This window comes from Anopheles funestus, chromosome 3RL (assembly GCF_943734845.2).
Source record: "Anopheles funestus chromosome 3RL, idAnoFuneDA-416_04, whole genome shotgun sequence".
NCBI classification, from domain to species: domain Eukaryota; kingdom Metazoa; phylum Arthropoda; class Insecta; order Diptera; family Culicidae; genus Anopheles; species Anopheles funestus.
Genome location: NC_064599.1, coordinates 47,628,144 through 47,642,752, shown reverse-complemented (window position 1 = coordinate 47,642,752; position 14,609 = coordinate 47,628,144). Strand labels below are relative to the sequence as shown.

Sequence of the window (14,609 nt, the reverse complement as noted above, 5' to 3'; positions counted from 1 at the left end):
TTAATTCCTTGCTAACGGTTGTTGAACTGTTGCCTTGCGTAAATTCGTCAGAATGATCTGCAGAGATGAATTTGTTATTGTCATGCACTGTAATGAAACAATATTGTTTATCATATAATACGTGAAATTATAACACAATCAATGATTAACATTGATGCGCTAATTGAGTATTAAATGACTTTAAACCCTGTACAATAATACATTATTGAATAGCATCAAAATAAAATTCCTATTTAGTTTGGTTGTGTACTATTATGTACAGCATAACGTTTTGTTGAAGGTCAAAGTGAGAATAAAACAGCTTCACTACTGTATAACAATCAACACACCAATCTACCATCGATCAATCAACCCTAAATCCGTCGATGTAGACTTTAACTCAGAGTAAACAAATCCCTAAAGTAACTGTTTGTTCTCCTTTTTCTCCTGCTGCTTGAGTGTCGTTGTGTTCTTTATTTGGTGCGATTGGCAAAAATTGGAACTTAAAACATATTTTCCACGTCATGAATTAAATTTAGTTGAATTATAGCATTCACTTTTTCTTAGACTAAAACCAGAACAAATTATACACGCCATTAGAATATTTTAAAGATAATACGGCGAAAGGCCATCATTGTTAAATGTAAATATATGAAAAATCACATATTTAATGTTTGTTTATGCGTGATCGATGCGCAAATCGGCACAATTTTCTGTAATTAATCAATAAATCAAGAATTGAATTTGCCAATTAAATTCGCATTGTCCACATTGTACATGAACAAATGAAAAGATGTTGGACAAACATGAATAATTTTGCAACTTTCAAAGATTTTTAAAAGGTCACCAAAAGGTTCAGACAAATTTAACATCTTTCATTGAATTGTAAAGCTAAAGGTGTTTCATAAAAAAAACTGCAAAAATGGAAGAAATTTCCACTGCTGATGAAGGTTTGCATGCCGTTTTCAATTTAAAAAAAACAGCAGATTTCATTTTGTTATAAATATAAGACATATAAAAATACTTGGGAAGTCGTAGATATCGCATTGTATCGAGCCTAATTCAAAATACATATTTCATAACCATCAAGCATTAACGATTTAAAATTATGAGCTTACGACTACAAGAATTTACAACTTCTTTCAACAAACATTCGACAAATTGAAGAGCACCAGCACCAGTCTTTTGTCTTTTTCCTCCCATCGAAATCGATTTATCGTCATGCTTCTGCAATGCAAAAATAATGTTTAAGGATAATAATACATAGACATATCTCCATAGAACATAAAAATAGCCTTTTTTAGTGCTAGACTAGTGTAATTAATTTAATAATTATCATTTTTAAATACCTTAAACGGCTTAAATGTAAACTTCGGATGAATTTAAATGTCTTTTTTTGTATTATGCAAAGATTATAGATTTTATTTAATTTTCTTTATGTGTGATATTAATCATGATATGGACACTTTTTGTTGATATTCGATTTTGTTGATGATTTCATCAAATTAATTTTGATTCCAATCGTAAATCTGAATTCCATCAGTATTTTCATTCCTGACGAAACATAGTTAGCAAATTCATTAATTGATACAACAATTTTGATAATATTTCAACACATTATTTGTAATATAGTTGTCATGTATTATTTGAAAATGATCGTTACAATGATTAATGTTTTCGTCTCTCTACTTATACTATAAATGTACATAATCCTACACATAAAAATGCAATCCTTTAATGGTATCATATTATATCTGTGTTAACTTTATGGATGGAGATTAAATTTAAAAAATAATCGCAAAGAAAACAAAGATTAGCGACATGTTCGCAAGATTTGGATGAAGTGTGCTTTGGGAAGATTGACAAAATTCTAGCAAATTTAAAGGTCACCAACTGCTGGTCATTCTTAGATGAGGAAACCTAGTTAAACTGATCAAAACCGCAGTTACGCCCGAGGAAGCAGTGATTGATTTATCGATATTACCTTTACCAAAAGGACTTTAGAGAATTAGTTAAAACAAAGCTTTATTTGTTAAAAGTTGTGCGCATTTGTTGAACTTGCAATAAAATATTCTTTTCTTATAATGCTTCAAAGGTAATACCGTTTTTCTCTAGCCAATGCTGGGGTACGTGCAGCGATTTATCTTCATTATTATCATCATCGTCATCTTCATCGTAAATCGTTTGGTTACTGTTGTGTTGTAGGAACAAGATTTCCGACATTTTTTTGGGCAAAAGTTTCGACCGTTTTTCGCAATATATTTGACCAGCTTTGGAAAAGACGCGTTCACATGGAACCGACGTGGCAGGTATGTAAAATACATTTTGAACCACTTGAAACAAAGCTGGGAATATACTTTCATTACTTTTCCACCAGACATATGGATCTTCACTTAGTTCAATACAGTTCATTTTCAAGTAATCATCGAGTTCAAACTTTGCTTCAATTTCCGGGGTTTTACTTTGAGCGCATCTAACGCTTGTTGCAAATTCATGAAAAAGGTTCTCATGGCTAGGGCTAGCAAACGAGTTTTGTACAACTGACTGAAGCGCTGAAGAAGCTTGAGATTTTAAAGGTAAAATCGTTCTAATTAAGTTTGTATACGTTTCCTCATATCGCTGCATATCATTTTCAAATCCATGACCTTTAATCCTTGGATCTAGCATCATTGCCCTGCACACTAATGGGTTCTGCAGGTAAGGTTTGCCACTATCGGAAAGTCCTTCGACCAAGGATAGGCCAAGTTTTTTTACGGAAGAATCCATCACATCATCTAGAAGCGTTTTTGTTTTTTTCAAAAGTATGTTTGTCAAAAGCCCTATCTGTGATAGCGTGGGTGATTTTTCCGCCAGCATCACTTTTGTGGCATGATCGTAATTCGCCAGAACTTTAATACTCTCTTCCATAATTGTCCAATCGTTGTTTGATAAGTTATGTTTTACGCCCATGGCATCTAAGCTAGTAAGTATCGGTATTTTATTTTTGTAAAATCGTTCAATCATGTCAAAAGTAGAATTCCATCTAGTCGCAACATTTTGTTTCAACTTCACATTTGGTAGATTTAACTTATTTTGTGAATCAAAAATTTTTTGTGCGGCAATGCTATTTTCTTTGAAGTATTTTACAATTTGTTTAATTTCACCAATCGTGCCAATTATGGAATTTTGTATAGCCTTTTGTACGATGGTGTTCAATGTGTGCGCAAAACACGGAAGATGTGGCACGTTTATCTCATCCATCGCAGCCTTCATGTTGACCGCATAATTTGTAACAATTGCTTGTATCTTATGGTCAATTTTAAATTTTGCCATTACTTTCTTCAACCAATCTGCTATATTGTGACCTGCGCAGTGGTTTGAAAACTCAGAACACTCTAGCAAATTAGAGCATAATTCAAAATCGTCATTTATGTAGTGGGCTGTTACTGTTAAATAACTTGCATTGTAAGAACTTGTCCAGCCTTCCATTGTCAAAGCTACGGATTTTGTTTTAAACAAAGATTCGGTCACCGTATCTAACACCCCTAAATAATTATCCATGAGCAATCCATTTGATAAAGTTTTACGGCTAGGTAGTTCGTAGTTTGGATTGAGTAAGCGAATAAATTTCTTAAATGTATCTCCCTCTACTATGTCAAACGGTACACATTCATGGCAGATCATTTCTAGCAAAGCTTCATCCAACTGACTTGTTTTCTTTGCTGTTAAGGGTTCATGTTGATCGATAAAACTGGCCAGATTTACCGGATTGTAGCCTATGTTCATTAAACCATCTGGTTCGGATTCGGTTTGATCAACGACCTTCGATGTTAAAGGTGAAGTCCTCGATGGTTCAGCTTTTTTGAGTGAGATGGAAGGATGTCTTGATTTGATATGGCGCCGTAAATTGGAGGTTGATCTATTTGCGATCGCGATCATCTTTGGACAATAGCGGCATTTGCCCGCCTTTCCATAATCCACGAAATGTTGCCAAGTGTCACTCATCTGCAATGGCACATGAAGGAAACAAAAAAAAATGGAACAATTAATAACTATCAATGAAAGATACATGGTTTTGCGATAATATCCAACTCTTATGGCATGTGGATGCGCATTAAATTTTGAACGGTTTGTTTTAAAAGTTACACAAATTTTAACAGTGGTGATATCTAGCTCTTTGGCGAAGGCTTTTTTTTCAAATTTTTGTGCTATGATTCATGATGTAAAGCATTACACATCTTACAATTAACATCTTATTTGCATGTGTCAGCAATAGCCAGCAAATGCTCAGATAAGCATTGACCAAAACTGATTAGTGAATCAGAAAACCTAGAATTATTCCTTAATTTTGCTGAAATTTATTTTATTTGAAGCTCGGCAAGCAAAGTAGTGTACTTTACTTTTGCGCGTTTGCATTCTTTAATTTAAGTGCATTCTTATTTGAATTTTAATTATGTAAATAAATTAAATTTTACGAAATACAAAATAGATATTAAGTTTTAGTTTTCATCAATATTGAGCCGACAATTTGAATAATTATCAGCTAAACGAACACAAACATAACAACAACAATTGTATGAATCTGACGATTCATATCAATGGGGAGCACGGATATTCAGTGTTCCACTTCAAAAAAAGGCTTCAGCTCTTTGTACTCCATACACTTTAACCCTATTGTCAATGACCGCCTACCTGGGTAAGTTTTGCACTTTTATTTCTTAATATCTTTTTATAGGAAAGTCGTACAGACTTGAAATTTTTAAAATGCCTAGAAAAACATGTTTTTCTCCATTTCGTATAAAAAGAAAAAAATTAAAATTATTTTTACCATTTTTTTAAAAAAAATTTCGATTGATACCCCTTATATCTACGACCGCCTACCCGGGTAGACCATACGATTTGTATGGGGTTTTTATTTTTTTCGGATTCTGAAGCGTATATCTTTTGATCTGCTCGTCGTATTTGCATGAAACTTTCAAGAAAGATGGGTTTTTTAGTTATCCAACTAATATCATTTAGCTGAGAATTTTAAAAATTCTGGTTTTGTGTATTTTTCATTTTTTACAAAATTTTCTCCGTATACCAACGACCGCCTACCCGGGTAGACCATACGATTTGTATGGGATTCTTCAGTTTTCGGATTCTAAATCATGTATAAAGCATATATGTATATCTAGTTTTTCGGGGTTAATTGTAGCCAATTAATAATTTTTAATCATATTTAATTTTTGTGTATTATTTTCGCAACTCTGCGTTATTAAAAAACAATAAATCCTTTTTTTATAATTAAGAGCTTTTCACGTAAGCTACTATAAATCTCAAATTTTATCATATTACTAACACTAAGTGCTAATATTTCAAATTATTTACATTTGGAGAAATATGTGTTAACGCGCGCGAAGAACGCGAAGAACAAGCAGGTTTTTTGACATAAATAGCAATTTCCTTTATGTTTGGTTCTTCCTGAGGTATCTCGGCTGAAGGTTGTCCCAGAAAACTTCCGAGAAAATTAAAACTCCCATATAAATCCCATGCCCTACCCGGTCAGACGGTCATAGATATACGGAGAAAAATTTGTAAAAATGCAAAAAAACTGGAAACCAGAATTTTTTTAAATTATCAGCTAAATGATATTAGTTGGACAACTAAAAAACCAATCTATATCGAAAGTTTCATGCAAATACGACGAGCAGATCAAAAGATATACGCTTCAGAATCCGAAAAAAACGAAAACTCCCATAATGGATGTAATGGAAATCGTATGGCCTACCCGGGTAGGCGGTCGTAGATATAAGGGGTATCAATCGAAATTTTTTTTAAAAAAATGGTAAAAATAATTTTAATTTTTTTCTTTTTATACGAAATGGAGAAAAACATGTTTTTCTAGGCATTTTAAAAATTTCAAGTCTGTACGACTTTCCTATAAAAAGATATTAAGAAATAAAAGTGCAAAACTTACCCAGGTAGGCGGTTATTGACAATAGGGTTAATCTTAACACCAAAACGATTCGAATCCTAGTGAGCATGGATTAACCGTGAAATGAAAGTTTCCATACCGACAACACGTACACTACTACGAGCAGATACTCAATTTCACTAGAATTTGTTCTTTGGGTTTCCAGTTGGTAGACTCACCGAAACAAAGCAAATTTGTTGCCGAACATGCCGGAATATAGGTTGGAATAAATCGCAAAACTCTGCAAGTACATCCTCTCACTTACCGTTTCTATGTGTTGATTTTATTGGCAAACCAACAGGAATATCGCAATATCAACCAAATGTAGAAATGTTGTGTCGCCCAACTAACGCCAATGCAGTCACCAATGGTAGAGCTGAACATGACACACAGGGAACGGAAATTGTTGAATAACTCATTTATCCTAATCGAAGTCTACATTAGTTTCGGGTAAAACTCACCTGGAAGAAGAGTTATCGCTTTATTCCACCAACCTTTCTATAGATTGCTATAAAATATGAGTTTGTAGTACGTCTTGTTGTTATGAATCGTACAAAATGCCACCGTTCTCAGCGATACTCACCAGTACTATGTGGCGTCCGAACCTACATATAATACAGCAGTAAAATTTCCTACACGCACACACGCTGGTTTTCATTCCCCATGCGATACACGAGCAGATTTACCGCGTGTACAGCATTAATGCGTATTGGTGTGCGTTTCCACAGGCAACCACCGTTCACGCGAGTTAGTCTGATTCGTTTGCCATACTTTTCGCACTGGCAGCTGATGATTCTCTGAATCGTCTCTCTTTCACAAAGGCACACTCTCTCAACATATCGTGATTCGTTTGCGATACTTCTCACACAGGCAGCTGATTCGGGTGCGTCTCTCTTTTGCTCTAACCGTAAACCGTAACTCTGCTGAGTACATTTTATGCTGACGGTTTTGTTGCGAGAGTCAAATATCGAACCGGATGAGTAACGCGTACCCCCGTTGTACGTTTAATAATTCATTATAAAATAATTCACTGTTTAAAGTAATGAAGAAGCAGGGCTACTGGACTTTAAAATGTAAACGAAACATCTTCCGCCACCAACCGACAACTTTTAACTCGAACCAGCTCGTTGGTTTTACAGAATTTTTGCCATACTTTTTCCACACTTTTTCATTTCAAGAATACCGTCACTTTTATAATACGCTTGGGAAGTAGTTTGACTCATTGTAGGTAGGAATGGAAATTCCTTTGTTCGAGACCTGTTTGCGGTCGTTGTCCTTGGCGAGTGAGTGAATCATATGGATTGTACTCACTTTGGGACAAATTCTGGCCAATGTTACCTTTATTAAAATTATATGCAATAAAAACAGTACCCAATACAAATCGGCTGAGCGGCCTACTAGGTCTGGATGATTACTACATATCATTTTACGTATTCAAATGTAAGTCGAAGGAACCTTTGAGACTATAAACTAGAAGACTTTGACTCGAAGGAACCTTTGAGACTTGCAGTCAATGAAGATGGCAAGTTCTGCTGCAAAACATGTCACATTAGTGGTTAGTGGTTGAATAGGATAATTTGATCATGCAATATTAGTAGAAGTAGTATCTTGTGGAGGAGCGGCCCGTTGGTGTATGTGATAAACGGCTGAAGTACTGGGGATCAAATCCCATCCGGACCGTCCTCCCGTAGCAAGGACTGACTATCCAGCTACGTGGTAAAATAAGTCTAGTAAGCCAGCATGTCCTCAGAGGTCGTTACACCAAGAAGAAGTAGTATCTTCTGTATAAGTATGGGACTTATTGTTTAATGTTGTATTCTTTGGTACATGGAATAGATGATGCTGTCCCAAGTTCAATTGCAAGACATCAATGCCACAAGATAAATGAGTATGAAATTGCAACATTATAGTTCTGTTTGTGATAGATCACATCGATTGTTTAAAAAAATATATTATTATATATTGTAACTAGCAAGGACGCAACATGGAATAGCTACCCATTCGAAGGAATGTGTTCATATTTCTATTCCTTTTGTGACTTATTATGAACATCATTCCAATGTTAATTGTTTAACACTGCATACGTTCTAATACATATCCGTTAATGCATTACAACGTTAATGCTATGCAATAAAAAAAATAAAAAAAACAGCTATACTTACACAATTCACGAGAAGTACGATAAAACAACAATTCAATTTAATTATCTATATTTCAAATAATCGTTTGTTCTTGTTCGATTGTGTTTTGTTTGTTTTTACACTTGCGCTTCTTTTTGTCTAGCATTTGTCTCTCCCCCTTCATGGATGAAATTTTGTTGTTTTTTTTTTTAACTCGAACGCAAATTTCGCCTCTACTTGTCGATTTTTGCATATTGCATTTTGACGTGGAGTTTTTATACTGCTGCAGCGTGAATGTTCAATGCATGTTCTTTTAATGCTTTGCTTTAATTATCATATAATAATTGTCAATAGAAGTACATGGAGTAAAATAATACATTAAAACGTACCTTAGACGATCAAATCGGTCTCCTAAGTGTTACATTTTTGAATTTTTCTCGTTAAAAATTACTAAAACAAACAAAAAAAAAACCGATTGCATTTTAATGCTAGTAAGTAATGCATTTTTTTTTACAATCTATAAAGTCCAATTCATTAAAGGCCCTCGAAAAATACTTTGTCACAGAAATTATCTCCCTATGCTCTCTATTCCTTGGGCGCCCGCATATGTTTGGCGACTTGTTTTTGACGGATGTGCCATAATTTACAACGGAAAATTCCTCCCAATACAAGCCCACATCAGAAATCAATATTTACATCACAATTTATGCACCCTAACAACATCGTCGGATTTGGTCTTTCTTCGTACTTAAATAGTGGCTTGCAATAAAAATAAAACTTTGTTTCGTGCATGTACTGTGCATGTACACAACGACCGTTCACGATTCGAATGAGACACGAATGTTCCCGCCCATTGGCTTTGCCGAAATAATTTAACAAACAAAAAAAAAAAGGAAAAAAAATCACAATTGTATCCTAGCTTGCATTTCGATAATACAGAATGTGTAACGGTTGTTTTGTTATATGATTTGTAGTGCGAAACGATTAAAGATCAGAGAAGGAAAATGGCTAATGACTGCTAGAATAAAGTCCCGTTCCCATTAGAGACAAAATGGTGCAAGGTCGGCTGTTTCACTTTTGCTAGTTTCTTGTATAAATGTAAATTTTCTATAGCTTTCTTTTTCTTCTATTTCATACCCGACTAAACTTTATGCACTCTTCTTGTGTATGGTGTATGTAATGGCTCCTCATTCGAAGTTCGGCAATTCATTTTACTGGCGTAACCAAAACTGGTAAGGTAACAAGCATTTATTGCTCCATGCAATTTGTGTTTGTGTTTTGTGTTTTGCTTTTTAGTTTATGATTTTTTTTTCATTTTGCTACAACGATGTAAGAACTATAGAGCATTTTCTTTAGCTTTTGTTTTTAATTTCTTCTTATATGTGTATATTTTGTTCAATTGGCATTTCTTATGATGAAGTTACTTTATAGATGACCATTTATTACATGGGATGAAAGCAATCATTTTCATGTGGTGTTTCGCCAATTCAGTACTTTTATGTTTCGTGTCTGCTTGAGTATAACAAATAAAATTAATTTTCATCAAAAATAGAATGTATTTATCACAAGATGAAAACGAAAAAAAAAGCAAATTGCAGTTCTTGATCTTACATCGAAACGGCTACGTTCCGATACTGTGCGGGTTTTAATTGACAAGATTAGGCTGCAGTACTTTCATCCACCATACTAGAAAATTCACCAAAAAACAAAACTGTGGCGCATCAAATATGTGTGTATAGAATAAATGTTACCATTGCCACTGGAGCGTGGCAAATTAGCAAACTAAATACAAATTGCCCAGAGCTGTCTCATTTTATGGTTGTTGGTTTCTTTTCCTCTATAAAATTTGATTTGGTTACATGTTGATTTGATTACATAGTTTATCCGAGCTCAGTTTAATCGAGTTTACTACCGTTTGCTTTGTATACATACTGTTTTTGCTATACACTTAGGTGTACTGTTTTGGATTAATCGTTTTCTTATATGTTTAATTCAATGTTTACAATGGTTGAGTTTGTGTGTGTTTGTATGCATGTAAATGTATATAATATATTGTTCTTTTACTCATTATTAGAATGTTCATCTACTAACGCTACGAATCCCACTTATGTCGTATAGTTTTGCAGCTGGTGCATGTGGTTCAATCCCGCATTGTTTGCATACACGCGTCTAAAAAAAAACATTAAATAATGGTCAAACCTATCTTTACCTTTAAATAGATAAAACGAAACGCGAACCTTACTGTACACAATGTTATAATACAGGAGAGTTAAAACTATACCGAGTGTGTGTGTACTTCTTACTACACCTTATACATGATCAACGCTGAGTTTTTGTTGATTTTCTTTGAAAGAAAAGCAAGTCTCTTGATCGCTTGTATCGAATATTTTCTAATTTTTAGTTCATAAAACAAAGACACACTTTGCTGATCTTTCTATATCGATAAATTAATCCTACACGATATCGATTGCAATTGGAAAAGGTAGAGATAAATATACTCGAGACATAAAACAAAACCCATCATTTGACAAGTTCAAGAAAAAAAAAGACATCTCCCTTGCAGGATGCAACTAAACCCGCCTTATGGGAAACAGAATCGCAGCATGGGACGTTAATACACAGTGTGTTGAGCATGATGTTATTACATCATTTCTTCCACTGAGGGATGAAGAATACTCGAAAACATACTCCATACGCTTTCTGTTTGTTTCAGTATATATAGAAAAAGACGAACTGTACTCGAGTGAGGAATGTTTGTCAATCAATATATGCTCCCCGTTTACTCGTTTATTGTTTTACTGTGTAGTTTGTTTTAACTGTACTATTTAAACTACTTCTACTGCATATTAGGTAATAACTCCTAACTTCTTGCTGTTGTACGTTTAACGCGAAGTTTAGTCACTACCACAGAATATGGAAGTAGAAGAAATGGAGCATTATTACTACTCCCAACTCAGGAAAGGTACATATTCCTTCCTCTTGCTCTAAAGCGCCGTTTCATTCCGTAAACCTCTTTCGATCGCTTTTTGTCAAACGGAACGAAAAAGGCAATATAATAAATTGAGAGAGCACCGAAAATGAAACTTCCTGCATCACTTTAAATAGTAAACAGTGCTGTTAGGTAATGAGTTTATATGCAATTATTCCCTACTATGCACATCCTTTTGTAGCACATCCGTCACTTTTGTAGCAAAAGGAAGACCAACGTGTGCCACCAGAAATGTAACAATCTTGATCGGTACAGGATCGGGACGATTGCATTGTTTTATGGTCTTCTCATTATCATACGGTACAGGTTTACCGAAGAACATGGAAACTATGTACATAATAAAACACGTCGGTGTTTGCATCTTTGACCGCATCAATGAACTTTACTCATCATTGCATCCCCATTATTCGTCTGCTTACTGTTCCGTTATTACATTTTGATTTGTCTTTTATCTTTAGTTACTTTTTACCGTATTCACTATAGGTAGTGAAATGTTTTGCCATTGCTATAAATAAATATAACAATCCATAACACCAGGAGGAACTACATTGCTGCTGGTGTACCTTTGAAAAAACGTGGCAATTTCAGCAGCTCTGTACAGCACCAGCAGGATGTCTAGCCCAGCAACATATCCTTGCTGTAGGGACACATTATAAATTGTCCTTCTTCTGTAAGCTAATGTTCACCTTAAAGAATGTCTTGAAGATTGAAACTATCATTATCGAGTGAGTTGAGTAGATCCTGTGCATTAAACTGGTTTGGATCCCCCACAGGCAGATTCTCCAGGAACGCTAGGAACTCTGATGAATTATTGTTACTGCTATTGTTGTTGGCGGTACCGGGGCCGTTGTTGTTCATGTTACTGCTGCCAGTGTTGTTACCATTGTTCCCGTTATTGCCATTCGGACCCGCTGATGATGGCCCTGGGCCAGTGAGCATGTTACCAGGATTGATATTACCGTTCACGTTCGGTCCCACCCCAGGACCACCGATTGAATTGCCCGTACTGCCGCCTCCGCTAATCATTGTCGTTGTGGTAGACTGTTGCGTAGATTGCGTTGTAAAGGTATTCATCACAGATTGTTGATTTTGTTGCTGCTGCTGTTGCTGTATTGACATAGTTTGCGTCTGAGACATGTGAATTTGGCTCATCTGCATTTGGTTCATCATGCTTTGTTGTTGTTGTTGCTGCTGCTGAAGCTGTTGGTGTTGCTGCAACATTTGCATTTGGCTCATCGGTCCTCCGTTGTTGTTGGCTTGGCCTTGGTACATGGTAAGGTTTTGCTGGCGTAACATCTGCATTTGCATTCCTGTCATACTATTGCCACTAGCTGGCCCTCCGGGACCACCATTGTTTGGCCCATTTGGCCCCATACCAGGACCGGTAGTATTGTTACCACCACCGGCTCCTCCTCCACCACCAGCGCCAATCGGACCGCCAGGACCAACCGGTCCATTGGGTCCGCCCGGTCCAACGGAGGAATCCAATCGGGCAACTGGACCTGATCCATTAGGTCCTCCTACAGGACCGCTACCGGGACCTACAACAAACAAAAAACATTTACTTTAGAACAAAGATACATCTCGTAAGGAAGAAAAATAACTTACCGCCAAACCCTGGACGCATGCTTCCACCACTTGTACCACCGAAATTAACTTGCTGCTGTTGTTGCATGGCCATCATATGACGCCACTCTGCTTGCTGTGAACCGATCGGTAACCCTTCTGGACCAACTTGCACATTCGGCGGTCGTTGCACAGGTCCTGCCATTCCAGGTCCGGCACCGGCGCCACCGCTACTACCACCCCCCGTACCACCGGGTCCAGGCACAACTCCAACGTTGGGTCCGGCGTTTGCGCCAAAACCACCGACCATGCCTGCTGCACCTCGAGGGCCACCGTGACCAGCCATCTGCTGCTGCTGCTGCTGCTGTTGCATGTACGCTGCATGTTGTGCTCTCATCATCGGTCCACTTGGTGGGATCGGTTGCTGGGTGATTCTTCGCATGGCAGGAAAACGACCACCAGCATGCAGCATCTGCTGCTGTTGTGCCTGTTGCTGTTGCATCATTGCTGCTGCTGCCGCCGCTGCTGCTGGATTAGCTTGCTGTGTTGCTTTGTAGTCGGGTGGCGGTGGACGGGCGCCTGCTACCATCTGCTGTTGCATGGCTTGGGCTCGTATCATTTGCTGCTGCTGTTGCTGTTGTAAAAATTTCATCTGTTCCGCGTGTCTCATTGCACCTGTCGGGCCACCTCCACCACCACCAACGCCACTACCCGGTCCACCTGCACCTGCTCCGGGGCCGCCGATGGTGCCATGTATCATTCCACCATTATTTCCACCCATGCTACTAGCACCATTCACTCCCGCTGCACCATTACCAGCACCGGGTGCCATCGAGTTTGACACCATCGAGTTTAATCCGCTAATGCCACCACCGTTCGGACCGCTCATGCCACCCATACCCATGGGTACATTTGCGTTCGGTCCCATTCCGACAACGCCATTACCCGGACCACTCGGGCCACCCATGCCTCCCGGACCGACCATACCACCAACCATGCCAGGCGGTACCGTTCCGCCACCCTGTCCAATACCGGGACCGGAAGCTCCACCCGGACCGGCTTGCGGTCCACCCGTGTGCGTTTGCTGTTGCTGCTGCGATGGATTTTGCGTTGGTCCTCCCATACCTGGTCCTGGTTGCTGCTGCTGCTGATGCTGCGCACCGCCAGGACCACCATTTGGCATGCCCACATTTCCATTAACCTGGTGTTGCTGCTGCCGTGCCCGTAACGTTTGCTGCGTAAAGTTGATTGTTTGCGATTGTGAAACAGTGTACTGTGCTTCGTTGACAATGGAGGAACCTGCAAATAGTGAAGTACATACATATTTTAACTGATAATATTGCCAGTTATTTTTTTTTACATCAATTCCGCAGAATTCAGAACTTATATTTGCTACATAAATTGCTTCCTTGCCCAACATATTAAATAGGTGTGAGAGTAACGACCTGCATTTAGCACTCCCACGTACATCGCATTTACACCACCTTCGTTTAACGACTTGCCGTCGGTCGATGAAGCTCATGTTTGTGTATTGGGAGAAAAAGCATAAAATCACATATATTCGCATCGAACAAACGACCATCCCCCTATGTGCCACGTGCCACTACTTCATACGTTTGTACGTTCTACGATACCATGCTGCTATTCTACACCATGGTAAGGCAATACCACCAAAAAGGCATTGCATTGGGCTGCTTGGCGCTTCATGCTATGTGCCACACACACATCGCTATACCAATTTTAGTCATAAGAGCAATGTTAATAAATGGAACATTATGAAAAGTTTAAATTTCGAAAGAAAAAAAACTCCGGCTATCGCCAGGCAACCCGAACCCGAATGGGAACACGCACCGACACGACAGTGTCGCAAAGGAAATCTATTAACCTAAAAGCAAATCATCCGATGGTATCAAACTCGCACAAGGCAGGGAGGAATATTTGGTCGAGTTTGAGCCATATACAACCGACCGTATATGCGAGCGACGCCGTACGCGGTCCTCTTTTCGCTGCTACGTTCGGA

At 37.8% G+C, this 14,609-nt stretch overlaps 2 protein-coding genes across 8 annotated transcripts in view; both read right to left on the bottom strand.

Moving 5' to 3' along the window:
- Positions 1–1,420: 1,420 nt before the first annotated feature.
- On the bottom strand, positions 1,421–7,377 carry LOC125767765 (zinc finger BED domain-containing protein 4-like). 2 transcript variants are annotated; one of them, XM_049434651.1, is made up of 3 exons: positions 6,376–7,377; positions 6,180–6,290; positions 1,421–3,963 (listed from the first exon to the last, which is right to left on the bottom strand). In XM_049434651.1, exon 3 carries the CDS (start codon positions 3,961–3,963, stop codon positions 2,059–2,061), a length of 1,905 nt encoding a protein of 634 aa, XP_049290608.1. In that variant the 5' UTR covers positions 6,180–6,290; positions 6,376–7,377; the 3' UTR covers positions 1,421–2,058. The 2 variants fall into 2 exon arrangements, with proteins under 2 accessions (XP_049290608.1, XP_049290609.1); XM_049434652.1 differs by having other exon boundaries at positions 6,180–7,377.
- Positions 7,378–8,107: 730 nt separating this feature from the next.
- LOC125767749 (neurogenic protein mastermind) overlaps positions 8,108–14,609 on the bottom strand; it is a 68,944-nt gene continuing 62,442 nt past the window's right edge. For all 6 annotated transcript variants that reach the window (XM_049434603.1, XM_049434606.1, XM_049434605.1 and 3 more), the window contains 2 exons: positions 12,632–13,888; positions 8,108–12,564 (listed from right to left, as the gene is read on the bottom strand). In XM_049434603.1, coding sequence (XP_049290560.1) covers positions 11,711–12,564; positions 12,632–13,888 — 2,111 coding nt within the window. In that variant the 3' untranslated portion in view covers positions 8,108–11,710. The remainder of the gene's footprint in view (positions 12,565–12,631; positions 13,889–14,609) is intronic.